The sequence below is a fragment of the Sebastes umbrosus genome, chromosome 16, assembly GCF_015220745.1.
Source record: "Sebastes umbrosus isolate fSebUmb1 chromosome 16, fSebUmb1.pri, whole genome shotgun sequence".
Taxonomy (NCBI): Eukaryota; Metazoa; Chordata; class Actinopteri; order Perciformes; family Sebastidae; genus Sebastes; species Sebastes umbrosus.
The window spans coordinates 15,929,107-15,954,275 of NC_051284.1; the positions used below are offsets into that span (position 1 = coordinate 15,929,107).

At 38.7% G+C, this 25,169-nt stretch overlaps 1 protein-coding gene across 1 annotated transcript; it reads left to right on the forward strand.

Moving 5' to 3' along the window:
- Positions 1 to 3,829: 3,829 nt before the first annotated feature.
- hif1aa (hypoxia inducible factor 1 subunit alpha a) lies at positions 3,830 to 25,146 on the forward strand. Its single transcript, XM_037796651.1, has 15 exons — positions 3,830 to 4,122; positions 14,431 to 14,621; positions 15,063 to 15,214; positions 16,521 to 16,605; positions 17,246 to 17,355; positions 18,965 to 19,167; positions 19,350 to 19,456; positions 19,573 to 19,720; positions 19,906 to 20,192; positions 20,296 to 20,474; positions 21,886 to 22,008; positions 22,438 to 22,685; positions 23,539 to 23,638; positions 23,735 to 23,825; positions 23,915 to 25,146. Exons 1-15 carry the CDS (start codon positions 4,088 to 4,090, stop codon positions 24,082 to 24,084), a joined length of 2,229 nt encoding a protein of 742 aa, XP_037652579.1. The 5' UTR covers positions 3,830 to 4,087; the 3' UTR covers positions 24,085 to 25,146.
- Positions 25,147 to 25,169: the final 23 nt, after the last annotated feature.

Here is a 25,169-nt window from a genome sequence, read left to right on the forward strand (position 1 = left end):
GTTGTCACATGTTGGACTTTTTTGTGCATCAACACAGAATAAGTTCAGTGAGTTTGCATCCATGCTCAGTAGCCCAGTCTGTAGATGTTACATTAGATGGTTCTTGTGTAGGAAGTGACTCAGAAAGCAGAATCCAATCACTCGATGGCCGTCACTACAATAACAATGAAATCTTTCGTGTACATTTCAACATTTCCCTTTCAAAGCTGTGTTAATGGTGTTGTTACACAGCAGAGTCCCTTCAGTGTGTTTTAATTGAACTTCCAAGAAATAAGAAAACTGTGTGCCACAAAAACAACCTCATAGAAACATGTTACCTAAATACTAATTGCACCGTTTGAGATAACTATCAGGGCTTGGAATAAAACAGTGTTTGAGGTGGTACGATGCGCTCACCTTTCTGTAGTGACCAATAGCATAGAAAAAGGTGTGTCTAGCATCTTACACAACTTCAAGTGATCAATACTCAGTTTTGAATACAGGCTCAGTCATCGTTGGTGAAGTGCAGCTACTAGTATCATGTAAGAACACGATTTTCACTGAATTTCTTAGTCACACTCTGGCTTATAGGCCTAAAAAACATATTCACAGGGTATAGCAGAGGAACACAAGGTCCTCCTGGGCATGTATTTGTTTGTTCTCAAGTCAAAGTCTGCAGCTCTGACACACACACACTGACGTGTTGTGCCACCCAGCCAACAGTTCTGGGAACTATCAACCGCCATAGCCAGATTCAACAATCAAGATGTGGTAAGTTAAAGTGGAGAACTGTATGGCAATATGGCAAAAAGGACATTTAATGAGGAGTGAACTTTGCTGTGATTTTGAGAGGTTGGGAAATAATTTTTCTCTTCCAAAGCAAGAGCTGACTCACAGGTGACGTGAATGACCTAACCACCAAACAGTGGTAGCGGAGGAGGAGCCTGACTGGACAGAAATCTCCAAGCTACTTCATTAAAATAACCAAAACCATCTCCAAGCCAGTGAGTGAGATTTGGATTCCAGTTGAAACCCCTCAAATGCACACATGATATTTTGTGCTGAGCACTTGAGAAAATATGTCTCAAACTGTTTAGCTTACCTACTTTCTAATTACAGTTATATTTAGTTACATGTTTCTACATCAGCGTGACATTGCACACTTTGCTGTAACACTGTGAAAAATGTGGGCCGTCTGGTGTAGTGAGGTGAAGACACTAACCTAGAACATCACTTTCTCCTTTCTATGATGTGTAGAGTTCGCACACAAGCAGCTAATTAAATTCACAACAATACACTTTAGCTTTTGCAAAATTATTTGTCCTTAAAATTCTTGAAAAAACTTTATTTCGGCAGAGAAGGACGTGGCACACTGGGAACCGGAGGAGGACAGGGCCGGGTGTATTTGGTAAATGGGGCACAGACTGCATGAATCTGATTCAAGTGTGTCATGTTATGTTTTTTTGGTTAAAAAACAGTATAGAGTTGCCATTTGAAGAGGACGACGTAAAAACACGGCAGTGGTTGTACTCGGCCCCCTCATGCACCCTGGGACACTTAAACCTGCAGTAGGCAGAATGTTTTTGGCATCATTGGGCAAAAGATCGTTGTTCCAATTCTACCCACTGCTGCTTTAACAAAACAAGGCTTTTATCAGCAAAACACTCAAGAACTCATACAAATTTAGACATTTAATCATACAGTATGCCTATTTATAGAATAGATATAAATATAATATAATATATAGAATATAGAGTATAATATAAATATAATATAAATATATAAATATAAATATGAGAGGAATTTGATAGGATAAATATCACTCTAATCTGTATAACCCTGTAATGTAAAAATATTTTGGTGTCATATGCGTACACTGTAAACAATTGCTGTTAATTTACAGCAGTATTTCAACAGTATTAACCTATTATTGCTAAAAACAGTGCTTTACTGTTATTACAAAAGAAAACCTGTTAAATTACGCTCATAGGCCGTTTTTTAACTGAACTATAATGCATTCTTAAAAAACAACACTTTACCGCTGATCAACTGTCTAAAGTATCATCAGTAACAGTTTCATGCAAAATGAAACTGAAAGAAAATGAAAATCAGTGAATTAGCTCTGTTCTTCACTCACATGTTGTTCTGGTTTGCATTCTGTGCTTGTAGCCAGCTATAGACAGACATTTTGGGAAAAGTGTCAACAAGTCTATTATAGCCTTTTTCCCAACAAGTGCCTTTAATTGTATTTAGTGTGACTATTCCTATGTCTGTAACCTGCTAAGTTTATTCATCTAGGCAAAAAATAATGAAAAACAGCTATATAATGTATCTTTAAACAGTAAATTAAATGTAAAATACTGTGAAATTAATAAAACAGAAAAACAATTCAAACTGTATTTTTCATTAACAGTACAAAACTGTAAATTTCAGCGACAGTATAATAATGTTAATTTTACAGTAACATAAAGGCAACCCTGCTGCCAGTTCTTTACTGTTATTTTACTGGAAAATTCTTAACAGTGTACAGTTGACTCAAACTCTGTAACTTTAGTTGACAACTACAGTTAATGTTTTGTTTGGTCTGTGGCTCTAGCAGGTTTTTCTATGCGCGTCCTCGATGGAGAAAGCATGGGACTGCGCGTCCCTGCGGAGTCAGTGGGAGGAGCCTCTGAACGGTTCAACATTATTGTCTCCGCTAGTAACCAACATCTCTCAACTCCAGCGTGGCACCGTCTCTGAAGAAGAGCACACCAAGTTACAACTTTATTCTCGTAAAGTTATGACTTTTTTCTCGTAAAGTTACGACTTTATTCTCGTAACATTACGACTTTTTTTCTTGTAATATTATCACTATTTTCTCGTAAAGTTATGACTTTATTCTCGTAATATTACGACTTTTTTCTCGTAATATTATGACTATTGTAATGGCAATTTTCATATCTGCAGTTTAACAGTGTACCTTTAGACAATCTCAGGGCCTCACATGTTCAACTTCGTCACCATAGGACAGTGACCTGACCTTTTAGTTCTCTGTTACTGCAAACAACAGATTGCTGAAATACTTGTTATGTCTTGTGATGCTCTGTTGTCTGCTGTGTGCTGACGCATTGATACACTTTCTATCCTTCTCTTCTTTTCTTCTTTGCACTTATCTTCATGTTATGCTTTAAATGTATAAATACTGACTACTCTTTGTATTCGAGGCTCACTTGCCACAGTCCACAACAGGTGGCTGTGCTCGTGAGTCCATCTGCAGTCCATCTGCAGATGTTTTAGTTATTAATGTATACCTTTTTATTAAATTCACTGAAAGACAAGTTGTTACGTTGGTTTGTGTCTTGTTTTAACAGAAACTGCCACCACACTATTTTCTCGTAAAGTTATAACTTTATTCTCGTAATATTATGACTTTTTTCTCGTAACATTATGACTTTTTTCTTGTAAAGTTGTAACTTTTTTCTTGTAAAGTTACGACTTTAGTCTCATAACATTACAACTTTTTTCTCACAATATTTCTACTTTTTTCTCATAATATTATGACTTTTTTTCTTGTAATATTACGACTTTATTCTCAAAATCTCAGATGTTTTTTCCCTCAATGTGGCCCTAATACTCCGTAGTACATTTGCACCTGGGCCCTCACTGCATTTGACTTATATACTATATACTTAGACTATAAACTGTGTTACCTTCATCACAATGCTCATTTGATAGTAAAGGTTGTTGTTTACTGACCTCTGCTCTAGCATGTTTTTTCTGTGCGCGTCCTCGCTGGAGAAAGCATGTGACTGCGCGTCCCCGCGGAGCCAGTGGGCGGAGCCTCCGAACGGTTCAACATTATTGTCTCCGCTAGTAACCAACGTCTCTCAGCTCCAGCGTGGCATCGTCTCTGGAGAAGAAGAGTACATCACCAAGGGGATGTTTTATCCGCTAAAACCTTCACTTTTTTGACCAAATACACACAGTGAGAACTACACAAGCGCTTGAGGATTTACCGGACTCATTATCAGTGAATAATCTCGGTATTGTTGTTGATTTCATCGACGGAAGCTCCGGATATCCAGCTTGATACCGATAGAGACTCTACTCGGGTCCTCGTCCTGACATGGACACAACAGGAACTGTACCAGAGAAGAAAAGGTAATGCTAATGCTACATGTGTTGTTGTTGTATTTAACAACTTTGCTGTGTGATTAGGGGTTTGAATGCTCCTCTAGGTGTGACATTATGTGCTTTATGTCGAGGTTAAATGATAGTTCAGCGTGTTTTGTTCGACGTTTGTAACGACGCTACTATCGTTAGCAACCATGCTAACATAGCTAGCTAACGTTAGCTGTCATAGAGCTGTTGACGTTAAACTGTTTACATAACATTACAAAGCCAACCGTAATTAAGGCAATTAGCATATTTGTGTGTGTAATTTTTGCTAAAATCTGTTTTTATTTACTAGTTTTTTGTTTTTTTTGGACCTCTTAAGAGGCAACATTAGGGTTATTTACATCTGAATGTGACACATAGCTAACTATACTATATATTCAGTATGGAAAGTTGTCAAAAGTTGCATTTAAAACTACTTTGAGTTTCACAAAACTTGTTTTCACTATGAGGTTTTACTTCAGTCATCAGCAAAGTGCAAACATATCTTGTTAGTGGCTACTGAAGTCTGTTACAGAAGGCAATTTGACAGTCAATCATCATTTGGAGGTTTATCTACTAAAATACTATCTTGAATTTCCCTCTGGATCAATAAAGTTTTTATCTATCTATCTATCTATCTATCTATCTATCTAAAAAAAGAAGTGGAAGTGTTAACTGTGATTGTCTGTTTTAATTTTGATAGAATCTGCTTTGAATTACCACTTTTTTTTGTTTTTGGGACCACTTAAGAGGCAACATTGGGGTTATTTACATCTGTTCTGAATGTGATAAATAGCTAACTATACTGTATATCCAGTAAGTTACCTCACATGTGGTGTAACTATACTATATATCCAGTAAGTTATATCACAGGTGGTGTAACTATACTATATATCCAGTAAGTTATATCACAGGTGGTGTAACTACACTATATATCCAGTAAGTTATATCACAGGTGGTGTAACTATACTATATATCCAGTAAGTTATATCACAGGTGGTGTAACTACACTATATATCCAGTAAGTTATATCACAGGTGGTGTAACTATACTATATATCCAGTAAGTTATATCACAGGTGGTGTAACTACACTATATATCCAGTAAGTTATATCACAGGTGGTGTAACTATACTATATATCCAGTAAGTTATATCACAGGTGGTGTAACTATACTGTATATCCAGTAAGTTATATCACAGGTGGTGTAACTATACTATATATCCAGTAAGTTATATCACAGGTGGTGTAAGTACACTATATATCCAGTAAGTTATATCACAGGTGGTGTAACTATACTATATATCCAGTAAGTTATATCACAGGTGGTGTAACTATACTATATATCCAGTAAGTTACATCCCAGGTGGTGTAACTATACTATATATCCAGTAAGTTATATCACAGGTGGTGTGACTATACTATATATCCAGTAAGTTATATCACAGGTGGTGTAACTACACTATATATCCAGTAAGTTATATCACAGGTGGTGTAACTATACTGTATATCCAGTAAGTTATATCACAGGTGGTGTAACTATACTATATATCCAGTAAGTTATATCACAGGTGGTGTAACTACACTATATATCCAGTAAGTTATATCCCAGGTGGTGTAACTATACTATATATCCAGTAAGTTATATCACAGGTGGTGTAACTATACTATATATCCAGTAAGTTACATCCCAGGTGGTGTAACTATACTATATATCCAGTAAGTTATATCACAGGTGGTGTAACTACACTATATATCCAGTAAGTTATATCATAGGTGGTGTAACTATACTATATATCCAGTGAGTTATATCACAGGTGGTGGAAATTACTGGTCGTCTGTGATGTGCCAGCCTTCATAGTGTTCAGTGAAAAAGCTGCCAGCAGCTTATGTGAGCAGTGCTGGAGAGTGGTGTGAGGTTTCTGATGAAATATTTAGGGTTTAGTGAGGTTGTCTTTAGCTTGAATTTCTCTTGTACTTCTCTGGAGTGGATTTTACTGGACTTTGTTTGTAGTAAAGTTTGATTAGAGATGTAATCATGATTTATATAGCTTGTTAAACTTGCCTGGAAAGTTGTCAAAAGTTGTATTTAAAACTACTTTCAGTTCCACAAAACTTGTTTTCACTATGAGGTTTTACTTCATAGTGCATTTGAATTCCTGTTGAAGTTTTGACCAATTTGTTGCTGCGTTAAAAAAGTTCACACTTGAATTGTAATTCCTTTTTAATTTTTAAGATTTTTAAACCAATTTGCTGGTGTAAGATTTATTATGATTTTTTATTTTAATAATAAAGAATTATTATAGATTTATATTTATGTATTTATTTGTTACATTTTGTTTTGCAAAGTTAGGAAAGCGTTTTTTAAGTCAAGACAGGTGTTGTCTTACACATAAAAAAATGAACCCAGACCAGTTACTTCCATACAGTGAAGCATAAAGATTATTAATTAGACACTGGTATCGGATCGGTACTCGGTATTGGCCGATACTCAAAACCCAGGTATCACTATCGGTATCAGGACTGAAAAAGTCAGATCGGTGCATCCCGATCACAAATATAATAGATGTTTATTGTTTGGCTAATTGATTGATTTGAATTTTATTGACTAGTTATAATTGCTTGGCATAGTCTACATTTAGTATAATGTTTTGACCTTCATGGTGTTTCTTGACATGCTACAGTGAAAACACAGTAATTAGTATTGACTGTAGAATAGGATAATTAACCCGTGCATGCCCAGACTCTGCATCCAGCAGATGGGGGGTGAAATAGCGGCAATGAAATTCTTCCACAGAGGACAACAGTAGAAAGCTTCACTTTGTAAATAAAGTCAATTAAATCCTGATGTAAAGAGTGTTGTCTTATATGAAAAATTTGCATAGAAGAGGATGCACTTTGCACCAACGTTTTCCGGTACAATTTCTGAACTGATTGGCATGGTGAAATTAATAGAAAATGGAATTAAAAGGCCTCCCAAAACGTATCCTGTGTTAGTAATGGGAGATGTCTTTGAAACATTATTAACCCAACGTGGGTGCTACTTGTTCCATAGTGCTTAAATAAGTAGTATTTCATCCTACATGTTGAAATCCCACGGAGCTGTTGTTAAGATCTTTTTATGGCTGTTGGTGTTGTCCAGTTGTGCCAAAATGGTTGAGTGGCATATGATGAAATGTCTGACTTGTAGACTGACTAGTTAAATATTTGCACTGTGTTTATAGTCCTTGGTGGGGATGTGTTGTAGTTGTAGACTGCATTCATGTGCTTTTCTCATTCTCTGCCAATTTGAAATGTGTCACTTTGTATAGGCCTAGATAAAGGTTAAACATCCTGTTTAGTTTCATTAGATATGTGTCAATTCTTCCTCATTATCTCAGAAGAAATCAAGAGTTGTGGTCTGGTTTGATGCAGTTTTGTCTGGTGTCTGTGAGGAGCCTCGGTGGTATAATTTCTGGCTCATCTCTTAATCACCAGTGCTTGACGTCAATAGGAGTGGCCAAATGTGGGTAGTGGTTTACAGGTTGCCCTGCTGTTCAAGTGCAGTTGACACTTGTGTGCAGGCTAGTTAGAACTTGAAAAGGAATTGGTCTTACTTGCAGGTACAGGGCATGTTATCTATTGTTAGTGTGTGCACATTTTTTCTTTTTTATGTTTTGTGACATAAATAAAGAAAATATGCTCTGAAGGCTTTTCTTAATCAGACTGCTAAATTTCTGCTTTCTGTGTCATTAGCTGATCAAGTTAGCATGTTACTGTGTTTAAAAAAAAAATGCAGAGAGGGTTTTGCCAGCGAGGTATATAAAGGAAAACAAGCAGTTTAATCTTCCTAAAGGAGCACTGATTGATTGTGCAGGAAACTTTCTCTTCACTGGAGGGTAAAGTCTCATATCAGAAAGCATTTGCGAGAGTTTCGTTGTGCAGTAAGCTGTCAAATCCCACTTTTATCTGTGTAATGATGCCTCTTTTTTTGCTTTCGTCATTAACAAATAGGCCACTGTCAAAATGGCTTTGACAGAGCGTTTCATTGAATGCAAGGAAGGGAGGAAGTATGAAAACAATATAGCGCTATAGTTGTTGCGTCGGCTGATTTTACCGCAGAGATGGTGACGAATACAGAATAGATATGCCTCATGTTACTCATAGACTCAAATGAAGCAAATATATTGATTCTAACATTAAAAAATCAATTTCAAAATCGTAAAAAAAAAATCGCGACACATTCCCCAATACTCCCAATTCGATACTATCACGATACTTGGGTGCTGATTCGATATGTATTGTGATTTTTAAGTAGTGCGATTCAATATTATGATTTATTGCGATTTTTGTTAGCTTTTTTTTAACACTAGACCATGGGAAAAAGTTAAGTCATACACTTCTGGGAACTTTTAGTTTGGAAAATATTTAAATTAATACAGTAATAATGTTTGATTTTCAGCATGTATGTAGTCAGAGATGTCCTGAAATCAAATATATCAGTCATTATCAGGCATTATTTATTACATTATTACATTTTTTTTCTCCAGCAACCCAAAAATCAAAGAATGAAGACATTTCCCGCGGACCCTCCGCTGTTTTCTACTTTTTCGTTTTGGCTCGCTGTGGCTGACTGAGGTTTGTTTTAGTGACGAATACGGAACGGATATGATGCCACGTTACTCGTAGACTCAAATGAAGCAAATATATAGATTCTGGCATTAAAAAATCAATTTCAAAATCATAAAAAGAATCGCGACATATAGGTGAATCGTTTTTTTGTCCCCCACCCCTAGTTTACATTGTAGTTAATGGAACGCCCGGTGCATCTCGCTAAAGGGTGCCGTGTGCAGCGGTACCAAATGCTGACGGTCATTACTAAGCCTCTGTATTTAACGCCCTGGGAATGAGAACAGGCTGGCACTTACTATCTTTAATCATCATTAATGAGTGGAACTAGCTCAGGTGGTAACATTTGACCAAAGTTTTACATAATGAAAACTAAGCAGAGGGAAAGAAAAACTGCAGCTTTCACAAAGGAAAGTTAAAATGTGATATAAAGATAAATATATTAATACAGCCTGCACAAATTCAGTTTACAGTAAGCGTTTCCCTCTATTGTTTATCTGAATGATTGATTATTTATTGAGTAGTTGAACTCTAGGAAATATCTTCCACCATCACTGTCACTGAACCACCAACTCTATTATTCCACTTCCAAAATATGGTGTAATACTGATTTTATCATCCACTGCAGTATTCAAAGCCTGTTGGTAACACACTAATAGCATCACACTCAGGAATGTAAGGAAACCCCGACTATGATGCTTCCAAAAATGTCACTTCATGTATTAATATCATGCCAAGGGTCATTTGCCAATGGTCATTTGTCTGTAAAAAGGTTGATTTCCAGTGTCGCTTTGCTTTTATTTCCATATTGGGTAGAGGTTTCAGTTGTGATGTTTCCCCAAACTACATTATATAATAGATAAGACAGTGTTTACTGTCACGTTACACAGGACTGACATAGTGAGAACATTTCTCTTGCAAAATAGGTCAGCCCCTAGTAACAAAATAAACAGACATCTCTGGTAGCATTGGCAAGGCTGATGCTTTATTATACACTGGTTTGTTTTCCCATTAATCTCCAATCCACTTGTTCAGACCCGTTAACAACTCTAATACATTTCATTTACATAATACCACTCATTCTTATCAGAAAACAATACAACTCTAATTAAAGATAGTGAAACTGGAAATGTGATTGTGTATGCAGTGAGGCATATCAAGCATGCATGGCCATGTGCATTAACAGTGTTATGTAACGGTGGCCTCTCTGCTCGCCTTTGTTTTATCATCAAGGGAACAGTTTTGTTTTCATTCCATGTATCATGAACGAGTTTTCTTCTCCCCCTTTGTAAGTTTGAAAACAGTACTTTTTAGAATTATGTATCTCAGTACTGAATAGGACACATAAGTGTTTATTAGACACTTGTGTCACGGCTGTTTTCTTTCAAATTGGATACTGTAAAAAGAGGCTATGCTTTCAGCACAATCCGCTTTCTTTTGCAAGTTTAAATAACCTTAACTTACTTTACTTACTGAAACCTTCTGGTATTGTAGAAATACACAGCGGCTCAGACACTGTACAGTTTGTCATGTTGAATGTAGGCTTAAGGCTGGCCCACACTAAAAGATTTTTCAAATCTTAACAGATTTTCAAAATGTTAGCGATCTCACACATGACGACATGTTATGTTAAATTTAACAGTTTTGTTCCTATAGTGTGTGGAGAACAACGATTTGGCCAAAACAGCACACCACACACTAACAGATTCCATTCATGAACAACAAGAGTCCCGACTCAAAAAATGGAAACCTTGCAAAATATCTCGCGATCAAACGTGACTTTAGTGTAAACAAACATGGTGGACGACGGGCAGGAAGAATTAGCGATGTTAGTTTTTGCACTACCTTGTACTGAAAATTCATGAAGGATGGATGGATGAAGTCATGGAGACACGTTAAATAAACACTTGCGTCGTTGCCACAAATTCACAAGTCGGTCTATTTCTTTAGAACCATCACAAAATCTGGGTTTTGCTGACGATTGTCGAGAGGGGGGTATCGAGCCCCAAATCGGCTCGATTCTCGTGTAGAGTGTACCCGACATTAGTGAATGTCCCCCTCTGTGTTGTACCTCGGCCTGTATTCAGTGGAGGTGTATTGCAATGGAATATTACAGCTGAACTTCATTTGAATAGGATTTGCATGAAGGCAGCATGTGATACTACGGGATGCAGCCACTACAGAGGAAAACAATTTGTGTACAGGCTTGTACTAATCAATCATCTGACCTCCAGTGGTACCACAGTTTATAACAATGTGTGGAGTTTAACTGTCATTACATCATCAGAAGCTTCGCCAGTAGCGTAGCGAGAGGACTTTCCCAATGTTCCCTGTCTATGTGAAATGGCTTGTTAATCATTTGTGATAATTTCACCCTGTCATGATAAATTAACTATTTACATGAATGTAGATTAGAGGTGATTGTTACAGTAGGAGCCAAAAGTCAGACTTGAAAGAAAGGAAATGTGTTGATACAATACAGAAGTGGTTGCATAACTCCGCGATCAGCTTTCATGATGACTGGATATGTTCGGGCTAATGTCCCGTGGGGTTGACAGGAGATATTGTAAATATTTGTTAATGGTATTGGCAAATGTGCAAACATATGGATGAATGTATACAGTTGTAGCTGTAATTGCAGTCTGGGTTGAAACATGTTTATATTACAGAACACATAAACATCTTTGAGAGGAGGAGGATGATGGTATACGCACCACCAAGAACCTCAATTACACATAATTTGTATGCAGGCATTTGTCATCAAATGGGGATTAGATGAGCAGGGGGATATCCAGTAGAGTTGTGGTTGTGCCATGATCCAACATGGGTTGGATGGGTTGGATTTTTGTATTTGTTTTTTTGAAGATTTTTGTTTAAATCCCTAGGGTTGAAAGTGGTTTCTATTTTATTTGTTGTTTGTTTTCTGCACAGTTTGAACACCCACCCCCTATCGTCATGTATTTATACACTCACAGATGTTATGCTCAGGCTCCCTTGGGTCAGTTTCAGGGTTGGCGCTGCCTAGGAGACAAAGGTCACGCTCAGACTTTTTACCCAGAGGAATTATTTTGTAATCTGTATTAGGTGGAAAATAGGGTTGAGCAATATTATGATATATATCCTCAAAATGATATAAAAATGTATATCGTATATATTTTTCGACATTGTTTCTTTCGCGATAAAGGCTAGACTTATATTTATTTATTTTTTTTTTATAATTTTGCTTAAAACTTTTATGTTCATTTTGCACTCAAGTTCTTACAATGATAAAATACTCAGTAATTTTCATCTGTCAAGTATATAAGTCACACAGGAGTATATAAAAATAGTAGCGATGGCTCGATATCACTTTTTAATGTCTTTTTTAAATCCGATACCAATCCGATACCGTCTTTTTCCCTCTCTTAAACAACTAAGTTTAATAGATTTGCTAACTTTAGATAATTTGAGAATTGAGGTTATTAATACAAAATATAATGACCTAATAAATGATGATGTATTATTATAGATTAAACTACCCAGCAGTTGATACTGTATAAAATAATTAAAATGACCTCCACATTTACCAGCTACAACATTAAAGTGATGAACTCTTTAATGCATCAATAATTTGAATACAATAATATAATATATATTATTCTGCATAATGAGTACTTTTACTTTTGGTACTTGGATGCTAATACTTATGTACTTTTAATTGAGTAGCCTAATATTTTGAATGCATGACTTTTCCTTGTCGCTAGTATTTTACACTGAAGTATTACTACTTTTACATAAGTAGAGATCTGAGTTTTTCTTCCAACTCTGTATGTTAATATTAGTTTATTGAAATATTAAAAGGGTTTCCTTTCACTTACATGCACACAGTTATCAGATACAGTTAATGCAGTGTAGTGTGTGCACCTGTTTACCTCTCCATCATCTACTGCTGTCTCTCTCTTCTCTCTCCAAATTGCGTTCGCACACGGAGGTTTCCCCTCTAGTAAAAATGAGTTGTTTACTGTTTTAGTTTGTTTTGGGGTGACTCCATAACATAATGTTATGCAATGTGGGGTTTATAAAATCATGAGGAGAGAAAACGCTCTGCCATTTCTCCTCTCCTCTTCCCGCTGTAAGTCTCTCAGTGTCAGACTCCCGCACACATAATAGGTTTAGAGATCTGCAGGATGAGGGGCAGAACCATCGCACATTCACACACATTACGTTTTCTGTCTGGGCTGCACTAAAACTCACATTTGTGGCTTTAGCCCTGGAAAAATGATCTGGCAACGCCAACACAGAAGAGTGTATGTGCTGGACTGAGCCCGGGACAGCTCCAGCACAGACGCCGACATAGAATTGCGTATGTAACGGAAATGGATCGGATTATACTTTTTCTTTCCAGTCATTTATACGGAGTATCGGATTTGCGTATCCCTAAAAAATAGGCTTTACCATGTGCTATTAATATCGTTATCGAGATATGAAGTAACCTATACCTTGATAGAAGATTTTGGCCATATCGCCCAGCCATAATGGAAAGTTTTGGACACTACCCTTCTCTACCTTATGAAAAATCTGTCTGCAACCTGCCAGATGATTTGATATGCTGGAGGCTGATTTTAGTCATCTGGTCCATTTTCTTATTAGAGAGCCTTAAATAACAACATGGCCTTGGTCAATGCTGTAAGTACATAACAGATCAATTTCAATTAGGTGTACATTTCAAAGCCACGGGCTGTTGAACTGCCATACATTTTGTTGTGACGCTGCCTCAGTGTCATCTAAATGCATTTGAGCTTATGAGTTTGTGGTTGTGAAAGGGATAATGGCATAAAGTCAGCAGCAGTCAGGTTGACTCTTGCTATTATGTTACAGATTTAGCCAGTCTATTTATGTTGGTGGTCATGAGAGCTTCCCACGTGCTCACCAATACAAATAAAAACTCAAAAGAGTGCTTAGCTTAAAAGCCAAGGTGTTTCCATTGTGAGAAATCAATAAGTGAATAATTTAATAGTGACTTGCACAAGTTATTTTGTCCTTAAAAGTCTGCTGTTCTTTGTTCTTTTTAAAATACTGCCAGGTCTCAAGATGTTTACAGTGTAGTGAGAGTCCATTAGTCAGACCTTGGATAACTGCCTGGATAAATGTTTGATCTAATATGGGGCTAGTACGAGCAGTAAGCAGTTGTGAGGCATTCTTATGTAAGAAATAATAGAAAATATGACAGTTTGTTTGTCCTGGTAGTTGAAGGTGTCACTCACGCTGTGATTGTGTGTGATCTCTGTGTTAGTGCCAGTATTATCATTCTCCTCCCTGTATAGCCGCTCAGCCAGACTCGTAAATGTCAGGGTGATTGGTGTTACACTGTAGCTTGGCTGTGCAGTGTGCACCAGACAGGAGAGGCCATGCCCGGCTTCCCAGCCAATCACTCTGAGGGGGCGGACTCCATTTCTTTTGGTCGGTAGCCAATAAAACGGCTGCAGATAGCCATGTATGTAAATGAGTCTGACAGGGGTCCAGACGACAGCTTGGCTGTGAGCTGGCTTGTTGCGGACTCCAGCTGCTGCAGCCTCCCCAGTGACAGGCCAGTGGCCGACCACTACTCTGTAAACACACTCTCAGTCAGGACAGGGAGGGGGATGTCAGCTCTTGTAGTGTGCATAGAGGGATCAAAACCAGTTTGTGTCCAAGCTGTGGCTGACCCACCACCTGTTTCCCGCAGGGTGAGCTCGGATCGGAGGAAGGAGAAGTCAAGGGATGCAGCGCGAAGCCGGCGTGGGAAGGAGTCGGAGGTGTTCTACGAGCTGGCACAGCAGCTGCCCCTGCCCCACAGCGTCAGCTCCAGCCTGGACAAGGCCTCCATAATGAGGCTCATCATCAGCTACCTGCGCATGAGGAAACTGCTCAGCACTGGTCAGTATCTGTAGTTGTACCTGTCAGTAGGCAATTTATCTTGAGGCACAATCTGTATTTTTTTAAATTTTAATTCTGGTCTCTTAAATTGTGCAGCAATTATCATTATTATCTTAGAGGAAGCTTGAGAATGAATTCTTTGACATCCTAAATGGAGTGAAAGAAAAAGTGAGCACAGTTTTAGATGCAGAGGAAAAACCAAAGCAAACCCACATAGATGGTTAAACACTGAGTCAGCTGCTTTAAGAAATCGACTCAGACATACATATTGCAGATATACCTGTTGGTAGTGTGTTTTCTGTGTGTCGCAGTATCCTGCTCTGAAAACATGTTCTTTTGACAATAAAGACTTTTCATGTGAATTTATTCCTCTTGTTTTTTATTTTCTTTCCCTACCAATCTTTATCTCTCTCATCTCCTCTCTTCTGTTATCTCCTTCAGATGAGCCAATGGCAGAGGAGGAGACAGAGCTCGATACACAGCTAAACAGCTCCTACCTAAAAGCTTTGGAGGGCTTTCTCGTTGTGCTGTCTGAGGACGGAGATATGATCTATCTCTCCGAGAATGTCAACAAGTGCCTCGGGCTGGCGCAGGTTGGTGTGATTTGACTTGCTGTGTGTCAACCTTATACCGTAGAGGAAAGAGATTTCGGTTGATGGGAAACGGAGTCAGAAGCAGAAACAAAATATGGTTACTGTTAAGTTTTTACAGAGACGGCTCAATAAACAGACAGATGCACATTAGGCCTTTTATTGGCAAGGGTTAGATGTCGCCACACAATGTCCACTAAGGGTGGGGAAAAAATCGATTCACCTATGTTTTGCAGATTGTAGATTTTTTAATGCCAGAATCTATATCTTTGCTTAATTTGAGTCTATGCGGAGATCGAAGGAAGTTACCGCCTTTATTGTTGTAGTCTGATTAACGCGACATCATATCCGTCAACCAAAACAAACCGCTGCGAGCCGAAACGAGAAAGTAGAAAACGGTGGAGGGTCCGTGTGGATATGACCTGCACCCTCGTATTTTAAATCCACTAATCACTACACATACAGTAAATTATGGAAACACTTTGGGTTTCACACATTACCATGAAAAGCAGAATTAGACATCATGGCTAAAGCTGCATGCTAGCTCTGTCATAGACGGAAAACGTTATCGTATTGCGGTAACATGCGGTCAAGCCAGCTGTAACTCTCATCTCCGTGGTCAAATAAGCCAACGCTACAACTGTAGAGCACCCATATACTGACATTAATGTTAAATGTATTCAAACGGCCCCGATGGAGCTGACCATGGATGTATAAAGAGAACGGAGCTAACGGGAGAGCTAGAGACAGACTTGGCAAAGTAAGCGGAAGTTTACACGTGTGATTACGTCTGGTTTTCAAAATAAGGTGTTAACAAAGGGAACTGTATATACAAAATACATAAATTGATATAAGATTGATTGGATTATATTCACCAGAAGTATAAAACATTACATAAATAGAAAATACCACTAAAATTTGAGCGAAATATCTTCTTTGATTTTCGGGTTACTGCCTGACAATGACTGATATATTTGACTTCAGGACATCTCTGACTACCTACATGCTGAAAATCAAACATTTTTACTGTATTAATTTAGATATTTTCCAAAGTAAAAGTCCCTAGAAGTTTATGATTCAACTTTTTCCCATGGTCTAGTGTTAAAAAAGTTAACAAAAATGGCAATAAATCATAATATTGCAATCGTAATACATATCGAATCGGCACCCAAGTATCGTGATAGTATTGAATCGGGAGATAGGTGTATCGCCCCAGCCTTAACGTCCACCATAAATAACTATAAACTGCTACATGTTCATGTACGTGGTTAAAGGACTTACACTCCTGTTCTCCCTCTTTCTGCTGCAGTTTGACCTGACTGGCCACAGTGTGTTTGACTTCATACATCCCTGTGACCAGGAAGAGCTGAGGGAGATGCTGGTCTACAAAGCAGGTGAGGGACAACAACAATGAGCAGTGTCACATTAGAGGACCTCACTGATGGACAGAACCGGGCGCACACAAGCACTCCAATCAGCAAGGAATCCAATTCACTCTGTGTTGGCACATTCAGACCAGGAGGCTGTCAGAACAAGTTATTATTTTCCCACTTCAGTCCAGAGATCAAAGTGATTAGAGTTGGTTATCGTTGGACTTAAGTGACCTTTCACTCAGCATTACTGGAACAGTACACTATATCACTGGCACACGTCCAATTTGCTTTGTGTCAGTGGATTAAAATTGTTTCTCAGTAGAACTTTTAAGTGAAATGAATTAGGCTAAAACGTCCCAGTTGTTCCCTCTGAAATGTGCTTCATAACCTAATTTGTTATCAATGCTTACAATGCGTTTCAGCTTGCATTTGCCTTTTCTGCTTGGCAATTTACCACACTGATATCATCTCAGCTACAACGGCTAATAACTCCACTTCCTTTATTTCACTTGCTGTTGCTGAATTTACAGCTTAATATCCCCTCAGAATGCAAATGACAACTGTTGGCAGTAGGCAACATTTTATGGTTTATATTAAAACAATGAAATAAAAAAACTGAAATAGAGACAGTCAACATCTCTTCCTGTTTGTGTGATTTCAGGCTCCAAAAAGGCCAAGGAACCAAACACAGAGCGCAGCCTCTTCCTCCGAATGAAATGCACTCTCACCAGCAGGGGCCGCACCGTCAATGTCAAATCAGCTACATGGAAGGTAGGCTGTAGTGAGGAAATCACCTCAAAAACAGTACGATAAGTTAATTAATAATTATTACCGTTGTCATTTTACCATGTGCAAGTATCAACACTAGGGATGTTAGTGTGGTCAATCAAATTTCAGGAAACATTTTAATTGAAAATATATTATCCGTTTAATTATTCTATTAATATTTTAAAGATGACAGAAATGTCTCTCTTCAGGGTTGTAGGTCATGTCAAAACATGAGACTGTGTAATGACAGTTATTGTGTCTAATGCCACTCCCCACTCTCAACCTGTAAGATGGCAAGCAAGCAACTAAATACATGAAATAATTTTAGTATAAAAGTATTAAAAAATTAGCTGATGTTGAAGTTATATCAGAATAACGTTGGCCTGTAGGGGACGAGTTAGAAAACTTTGGAGTTTAAATGCACAAACTAGAAAGATACAGACTGCATTATAGCGGATGTCTACATCAACAGTAATTCAATGAGCTAATGTAGAGAGGAAATGGACCATCATGCTAGTCTTAATGCAAATGAAACCATCAGTGTCTCTGATTGACATATATAGACCTTTTCATTGCCATTCTGTCAGCATTAACAAACATTGCAACAGGAAATACAAAGGGGCCCAGCTAGACAAGGTCTATACATATAGGAAACCTGCATTAGATGTAGCCATTACTTGGAATAGGTTATGAACTTAAATGAAAAGGAGTTGAGTAAGCGCGAGAACTCAAATAATTAACCAACCAAATATAATGCACTTAAGACATCTTATGTATTTAAAGATCATTTATTTGTAAAGCCCTTAATCACAAGTTAATCTCAAAGTACGCTTCAAATGTCTTTTACATGTCACATTTCCTCTTACACAACGTATAGAATATGTAGAATAATTGGAAATAAGCAATATGTGTAGGCTAAATTTAATGTCGTATCATAACTGAGGATATTTCATCGGCACCCAAATTAAGTTTTGTCACTTAGTTGACAGGAGGAGATAACGTGTTCTTTTATGTAAAAGAAAAATGGAGAAGGAAGAAAATTATTATTAGGGCTGTCAATTGATTCAAATATTTAATCGCACGATTGGCCATGATAAGTTGCGATTAATTGCAACTTGATTGCACATTTTGTATCTGTTCAAAATGTACCTTAAAGAGAGATTTGTTAAGTATTTAATACTCTTATCAACATGGCAGTGGGCAAATATGTTTTCTTTATGCAAATGTATGTATATATTTATTATTAGAAATCAATTAACAACACAAAACAATGACAAATATGTCCAGAAACCCTCACAGGTACTGCATTCAGCATAAAAAATATGTTCAAATCATAACATGGCAAACTGCAGCCCAACAGACAGCAACAGCTGTCAGTGTGTCAGTGGGCTGACTTGACTATGACTTGCCCCAAACTGCATGTGATTATCATAAAGTGGGCATGTCTGTAAAGGGGAGACTCGTGGGTACCCATAGAACCCATTTTCATTCACATCCTCAGGTCAGAGGTCAAAGGACCCCTTTGAAGATGTCCATACCAGTTTTTTCCTTGCCAAAATATAGCTGGAAATGCTAATAACAATGTAATGACCCTCCTGTTGTGGCTCTCTAGGTGCTCCACTGCTCAGGTCATGTCCGTGTATATGACGGCCACACTGAGGAGACTTCCAGCGGGCACAAAGAGCCCCCCGTCCCCTACCTGGTGTTGATCTGTGACCCCATCCAACACCCTTCCAACATTGAGGTCCCTCTGGACACCAAGACCTTTCTCAGCCGCCACACGATGGACATGAAGTTCACGTATTGTGACGAGAGGTGAGTTTGACATGGATCGATTCAGCTACTGAAGCCACCTGTGTAGTACTTCTTATTGGCTATTACTGCCAAAGCTCTCACTGGCATAGTCATACAGAGCCACCTAGTGTTCACTGTAGATACTACAGAAGCCTTGTCTGCATGTCAGTGGAGGAATTCATCTTTTTTTTATGCTTGCTCAGGATCACTGAGCTCATGGGTTATGATCCAGAGGACCTGTTGAATCGTTCTGTGTACGAGTACTATCATGCTCTGGACTCAGACCATCTTACCAAGACTCACCACAACTGTAAGTATGAACAACAAGAGTGCATTGATTCCAGCTGTGTTATTTTTGCCAAATCTTTTACCAAATGTCTGAATCCATCTTTTCTCATTTTCTCTTTTATTTCTCTTTGCTCCTAGTGTTTGCAAAGGGCCAGGTCAGCACAGGCCAGTACCGGATGTTAGCCAAAAGAGGAGGCTTTGTGTGGGTGGAAACACAAGCCACTGTCATCTACAGCAACAAGAACTCCCAGCCACAGTGTGTTGTCTGTGTCAACTTTGTGCTCAGGTACTATAAAGGCTCTTGAAGAGATTGTAATGTATTGAATAGTCAGTTTTCTTGTGTTTTTTTTCTAAAGTGAAGTGAGATAGCTGAAGAATTGGCTTGTACAAAAAAGCTAGATCACAGACTGTTTTTGTGGTTATTCTCAGAGCCATTCCAAAAGTACTTACCGCTGCATAACTCTGTTACAGTGGCATCCAAGAGGAGAAACTGATCTTGTCGTTGGAGCAGATCGAGGATGTGAAGCCAGTGAATGAGGAGGAGCAGCAGGAGGAAGAAAAAGTTGTGGTTGAGAGCAGCCAGCTGAAGGACGAGGAGAAAGGCCCAGAGCTGGATGTGATCAAACTGTTCACTCAGACGGTAGAGGCCGAGCCTCTGGTTAGTCTGTATGACCAGCTGAAGGCAGAGCCAGAGGCCCTCACCCTGCTGGCCCCGGCTGCTGGAGACGCAATCATCTCCCTGGACTTCAGCTGCCCTGGTTCGTAGTCTCATATATACACAATTAGAAGTTTATGAACTTATAGTTTATGTCCTGTGTGATTGAACCCATTCTAACCTCCCACCTCTGTCTTCTGGTACAGATTCAGAGATCCAGCCTCTATACAATGATGTGATGCTTCCCTCCACCAGTGAAAAGCTGGCTCTGCCTCTGTCCCCTCTGCAGCCCAGCGAGCCTCTCCATGTCGCCACCAACAGCTGTAAGGATGCCAAAGCTGAGAGCTACGCACCAGCCCCGTCCACCACATCGCCCTCCTCAGAGGTCAGTCAGTTATTGTCATTTTCAGAGGTGTGCATCTTTCCCTCTCAAGACGATTTGATACACATCTCGATACATTGTCTGCGATACGATACAGTTCGATATAGCACTACTTTCATACAATCCGATTTGGCTCTGATCCAGTTTAACATAATTCATAGTATTCTCATGACGTGTCATATATTTCCTATACCAATATGGCTCACTGCGGCTCATTGGTCATGGTTGTAATTTAATGATAATAACCTTTAATTTCAATTGCCGTTTGCCTTATATCTGTAATGAAGATGTGAGGAAATACTATGTATTAGCCTGTATGTGTCTTTAAAAAGGCGGTTGTTAACAAGTGGCTTAATGAGAACTAAACGTCATCACGCCGACTCGTCCACCTTTACAGCCTCGTTGTGTATACTCACGTTCATGTGACCGTGGTGTAGTTTGTTTATAGCCTAACGTTAGCTTTTTACTTCTGGGGAAATCATTTACACTTCAAAAATCATAAAAGTGGTGTTCATTTGTGGAGCTTATCTTGCTGAACAAAACTTGTAAGTATCATAAACGTGTGTTTGCTACAGAGCTTATTTTCTGCAATAATCCAAAACCCAATGGAAAAATCCCATTGGCTTCTTGTCGAGGGAACCAGATCGATGCTAACTTCCTGGTTGGACTAAAAAAATACGTCATCCCTGCAGCACTCTATTGAAACAGTTGATGCAGTTGAAGTGTTATTTCACTGCATCCACTCACAATGGCCAAAAACTAGACTGAAGAATGTGTTGACACATCTGTACCCAGCTAGCTGCTATATATATATATATATATATATATATATATATATATATATATATATATATATATATATATATATATATTAGAGTAGCAGTGGGACACTAGGCAGTTTAAGCTAGCGATGCTAGTTTATTTGCACTTGGAAAATTTAGCCAAAGAAGGTAGCCCAAACTGTTGAATGTAGCTTAGCCTCCCGCATTCAAAACAATCGCCTGACACATTTTAATCCCTTTTTGTTTATGTGACTGTTCTACCAACTAGTTCCCCACTAATGACTGAGTTAGGGGTCGGGTCTCGTTTCCTGTTTCTCCTCTCGTACCGTTACACACACACACACCTCGCTCTCTCGCTTTCCGCTTTTACCACATCCATGTCATACACACGCATGACATTTAAAAAGTGGCTCAAGTGGAGCTATTTCTGACTGTATCGGTTTATGACAGGTGTATCACTTTCTGACCAATTCCCCTCAAAATTGAAGTCAGATTAATAGTTTTATATCGATGTAGCCGTATCTAAGACTATTTTATTGATTTTGGTTCATCTTTACACCCCTAGTAATTTTGCGGTTTAGATAATAAACTTTTTTCTCCACTTACTAATGAACTTCTTCTTTTCTCTTCAGGCTGACAGTCCAATGGATTTTTGCTTTCCCATGGACTCAGAGATGAACTCAGATTTCAAACTAGACTTGGTGGAGAAGCTGTTTGCCATCGATACAGAGCCCAAGACCCTCTTCACCACACAGGTAATAATGCCAGCATTGCATTTAAATCAAGTTAATTGTTGATCTAATTCTAGGGCGCCAACTAAACTATTATTTTCATTGTCAATTAATCTGTTGATTATTTTCTCGATTAATCGATTAGTTGTTTGGTCTATAAAATGGTAAAAAAAAAATGTCGATCAGTGTTTCCCAAAGCCCAAGATGACGTCCTTAAATGTCTTGTTTTGTCCACAACTCAAAGATATTCAGTTTACTGTCATAGAGTAAAAAAAACAGAAAATATTCACATTTAAGAAGCTGGAATCAGAGAATTTAGACTTTTTTCTTAGAAAATTACTCAAAGCGATTAATCGATTATCAAAATAGTTACCAATAATAGATTAATTAAACTAATTCAGTAAAAGTTTTTCTGTATTCTGATTCATTAAACCTTTTTTTTCTCCCGTGAAGGCAATGGAAGACTTAGATCTGGAGATGTTAGCTCCCTACATCCCCATGGATGATGACTTCCAGCTGCGCAGTCTGACCCCAGACGAGCCTCTGTCTTGTGTACCAGTCAAATCCCTCGAGAGTTCTCCAGTCCACGTCACACAGGACATCCACAGCTTCCCCAGCTCCCCATTCAGTGAACCAGGCAGTCGCACAGCTTCCCCAGCACTGCTTACCGCCCCTCAACCTGCCACCATCGTTGCTAAGAGGTAAAGTCTCTCAAATGCTCATATTTATGTAAGGGATAATGTACAGCGATAATTATTTCGTAACAATAACCCGCTAGCTGTATATTATCCCGCTTATTACACAGCTACTTACTTAAGAAATCAATAATTTGACACTAAAATGGTCCTCAGAGTCCGACATCAGAACTGCGTCCATAACAACAGTCTGCTATAAAGAACTAACAGACCGGAGAATGTTGTGATTGACCAATCAGAATCGAGTATTCAACAAAGCCATGTAATAACGCTGTATAATGCTTTTTGGGTTAGCTAATCAGTATTGATATGCCACAGGACCAGGGGTTGAATTGTAATCAAAATATTACTCAAGTAAAAGTACTCAATATGCAGATTGGCCCATTTCAGAATATTATAATAAGCATTGATGCATTCATGTTTTATCATTTTTAATGTTGCAGCTGTTAAAGGTGGAGCTAACTTTAAATACTTTATATACTGCTGGGTAGTTTAATCTATATTATTACAGGGCTTTGTTGAATACTCAACTCTGATTGGTCAATCACAGCGGTCTACAGTCTGTTATTTCTTTATAGCGGACCGTTGCTATGTATAACAGACTGTTGCTATGGGCGCAGTTCTGATGTCAGACTCTGGAGGACCATTTTTGTGTCAAATTATTGATTTCTTAAGTAAGTAGCTGTGTAATAAGCTGGATAATGTACAGCTAGTGGGTAATTGTTGTGCAATAAACCCCTTCAGGGCGATGCAAGTCCTCTCCCGACACGGTCGCCCTGTCTGGGTTTATTTCACAACAATGAATACTGAATCCACAGAACCCCCTCACATAACAAATCCCAATTTAACCCCTGCGCAGTACCCCACAGCTGGACAAAGAAGTGTCGCTCAGGACCCTGGCAGCTCAGAACGCACAGCGCAAAAGAAAACTGGGTGACATAAAAGACCTTATTGGACAGGTAAGACCTCAACTTCTAAGCATGGTTTATAGATATATATTTCTTACTTTATATTTTCAGATGGAGAGTTTGAGTGTCTATTTTGTTTTTCCCCAGGGAACGTTTCCCCTGGAACAAGTGGAGCAGGGCAAAAAGCTGAAGGCCTCAGAGTCGGGAACAACCAGGACCGTATTTCTGCTGCCTTCAGGTGAAGAAACTAGACCTGCGATAAATATTTTAGACTGTAACTTGATACCAACACTTAGTTTAACTCTTAAATATGGTGTTGTGTCTTAGATCTGGCGAGTCGTCTGCTGGGCAGCACATCAGATGGCACCAGCTCCCTTCTCAACCTGCCACAACTCACCCGCTACGACTGCGAGGTCAACGCCCCCCTGCAGGGTCGTCAGTTCCTGCTGCAGGGAGAGGAGCTGCTGCGCGCTCTGGACCACGTCAATGTAATCTAACTAAAATGGAAGGAGTCTCTGCTCACCGCTGAACTAGACTGGACACTACAATTTCTCCCTCATATTGTCACTCCCTCTCCAAGCCCCCTGACCTCACCCCTCTGCCCCTTATTTATGTCTCTGTATGAGTTTGACTATAGTCTGGCTGCTGTTTGTGCACCTCGTGATATCTGCAGCATTCCACCGTGACAAACAACCATAGCAGCATCTGGGTTTTGGTGCAAGGGATTCAGGCATCATGAGATGTCCAATTGTCGTTTTTTTTGTTTGTTTTTTTCTCTCTTCCGGGGAGTCTCTCAGCACACAACGCCTCGACAGATGACCCCTTTTCCAGCAGGTCACCACAGACCCTGGCGCTACTGCCAGCAGTGTATTGTAAGCTTCAGTCGCACAATTTATATTTTCTTAAAAAGAAAAATATTACCAGCAATATATATTAAGCCTTTTTAAAGTCGTTTTAATGGGATTTGAACAATTTTATTTTTCCTCCCATACTTGTATGTTGTAGTACTCGTACCTAACAAGAAGTCTTTAGTCCAGATTATGTATGAACATATTTGTTTAAACCCTAGGTGGTTTGAATGTTATCTCCATTTACTAGCTTTCAGTCTTTGAGGTAAATGCATTTAATTGTGTAGCAGTCCAGTACATGTCACTTTATTACTTTACTGTAAGTGTGTGTTACTGTACATATACCAGGGAAGTTTTAATTTACTCAGTACGGCTTCACAGCTTTCGACTCTTACTATGAAATCTGAGAGTAACCGCTTCACTTCTTTTGTTTGCTTTTCATCATGGAGGATTGCCGTTTTTTCTCTAACATGAATCTAATTTATGTTTTTGGTTTTTACTGTACGTGACATACTCAAAACAGTCTGTTAAAATAAGTAGGATATTCGTATTTTACTTGTGTGATCATTGTCATCATGGTAGCACTCGTGAGTTGTCAACCTTGTTTGCTCAGTTTAATGGTAGTCAGTTTAATACCATTGATCCATGCCATATTGTTGGATCTCTCATGCTTATTGTTGCCGCCTAACATTAAATGGCTTTAATAAAGTACATTGTTTCAGGTTTCATTAACA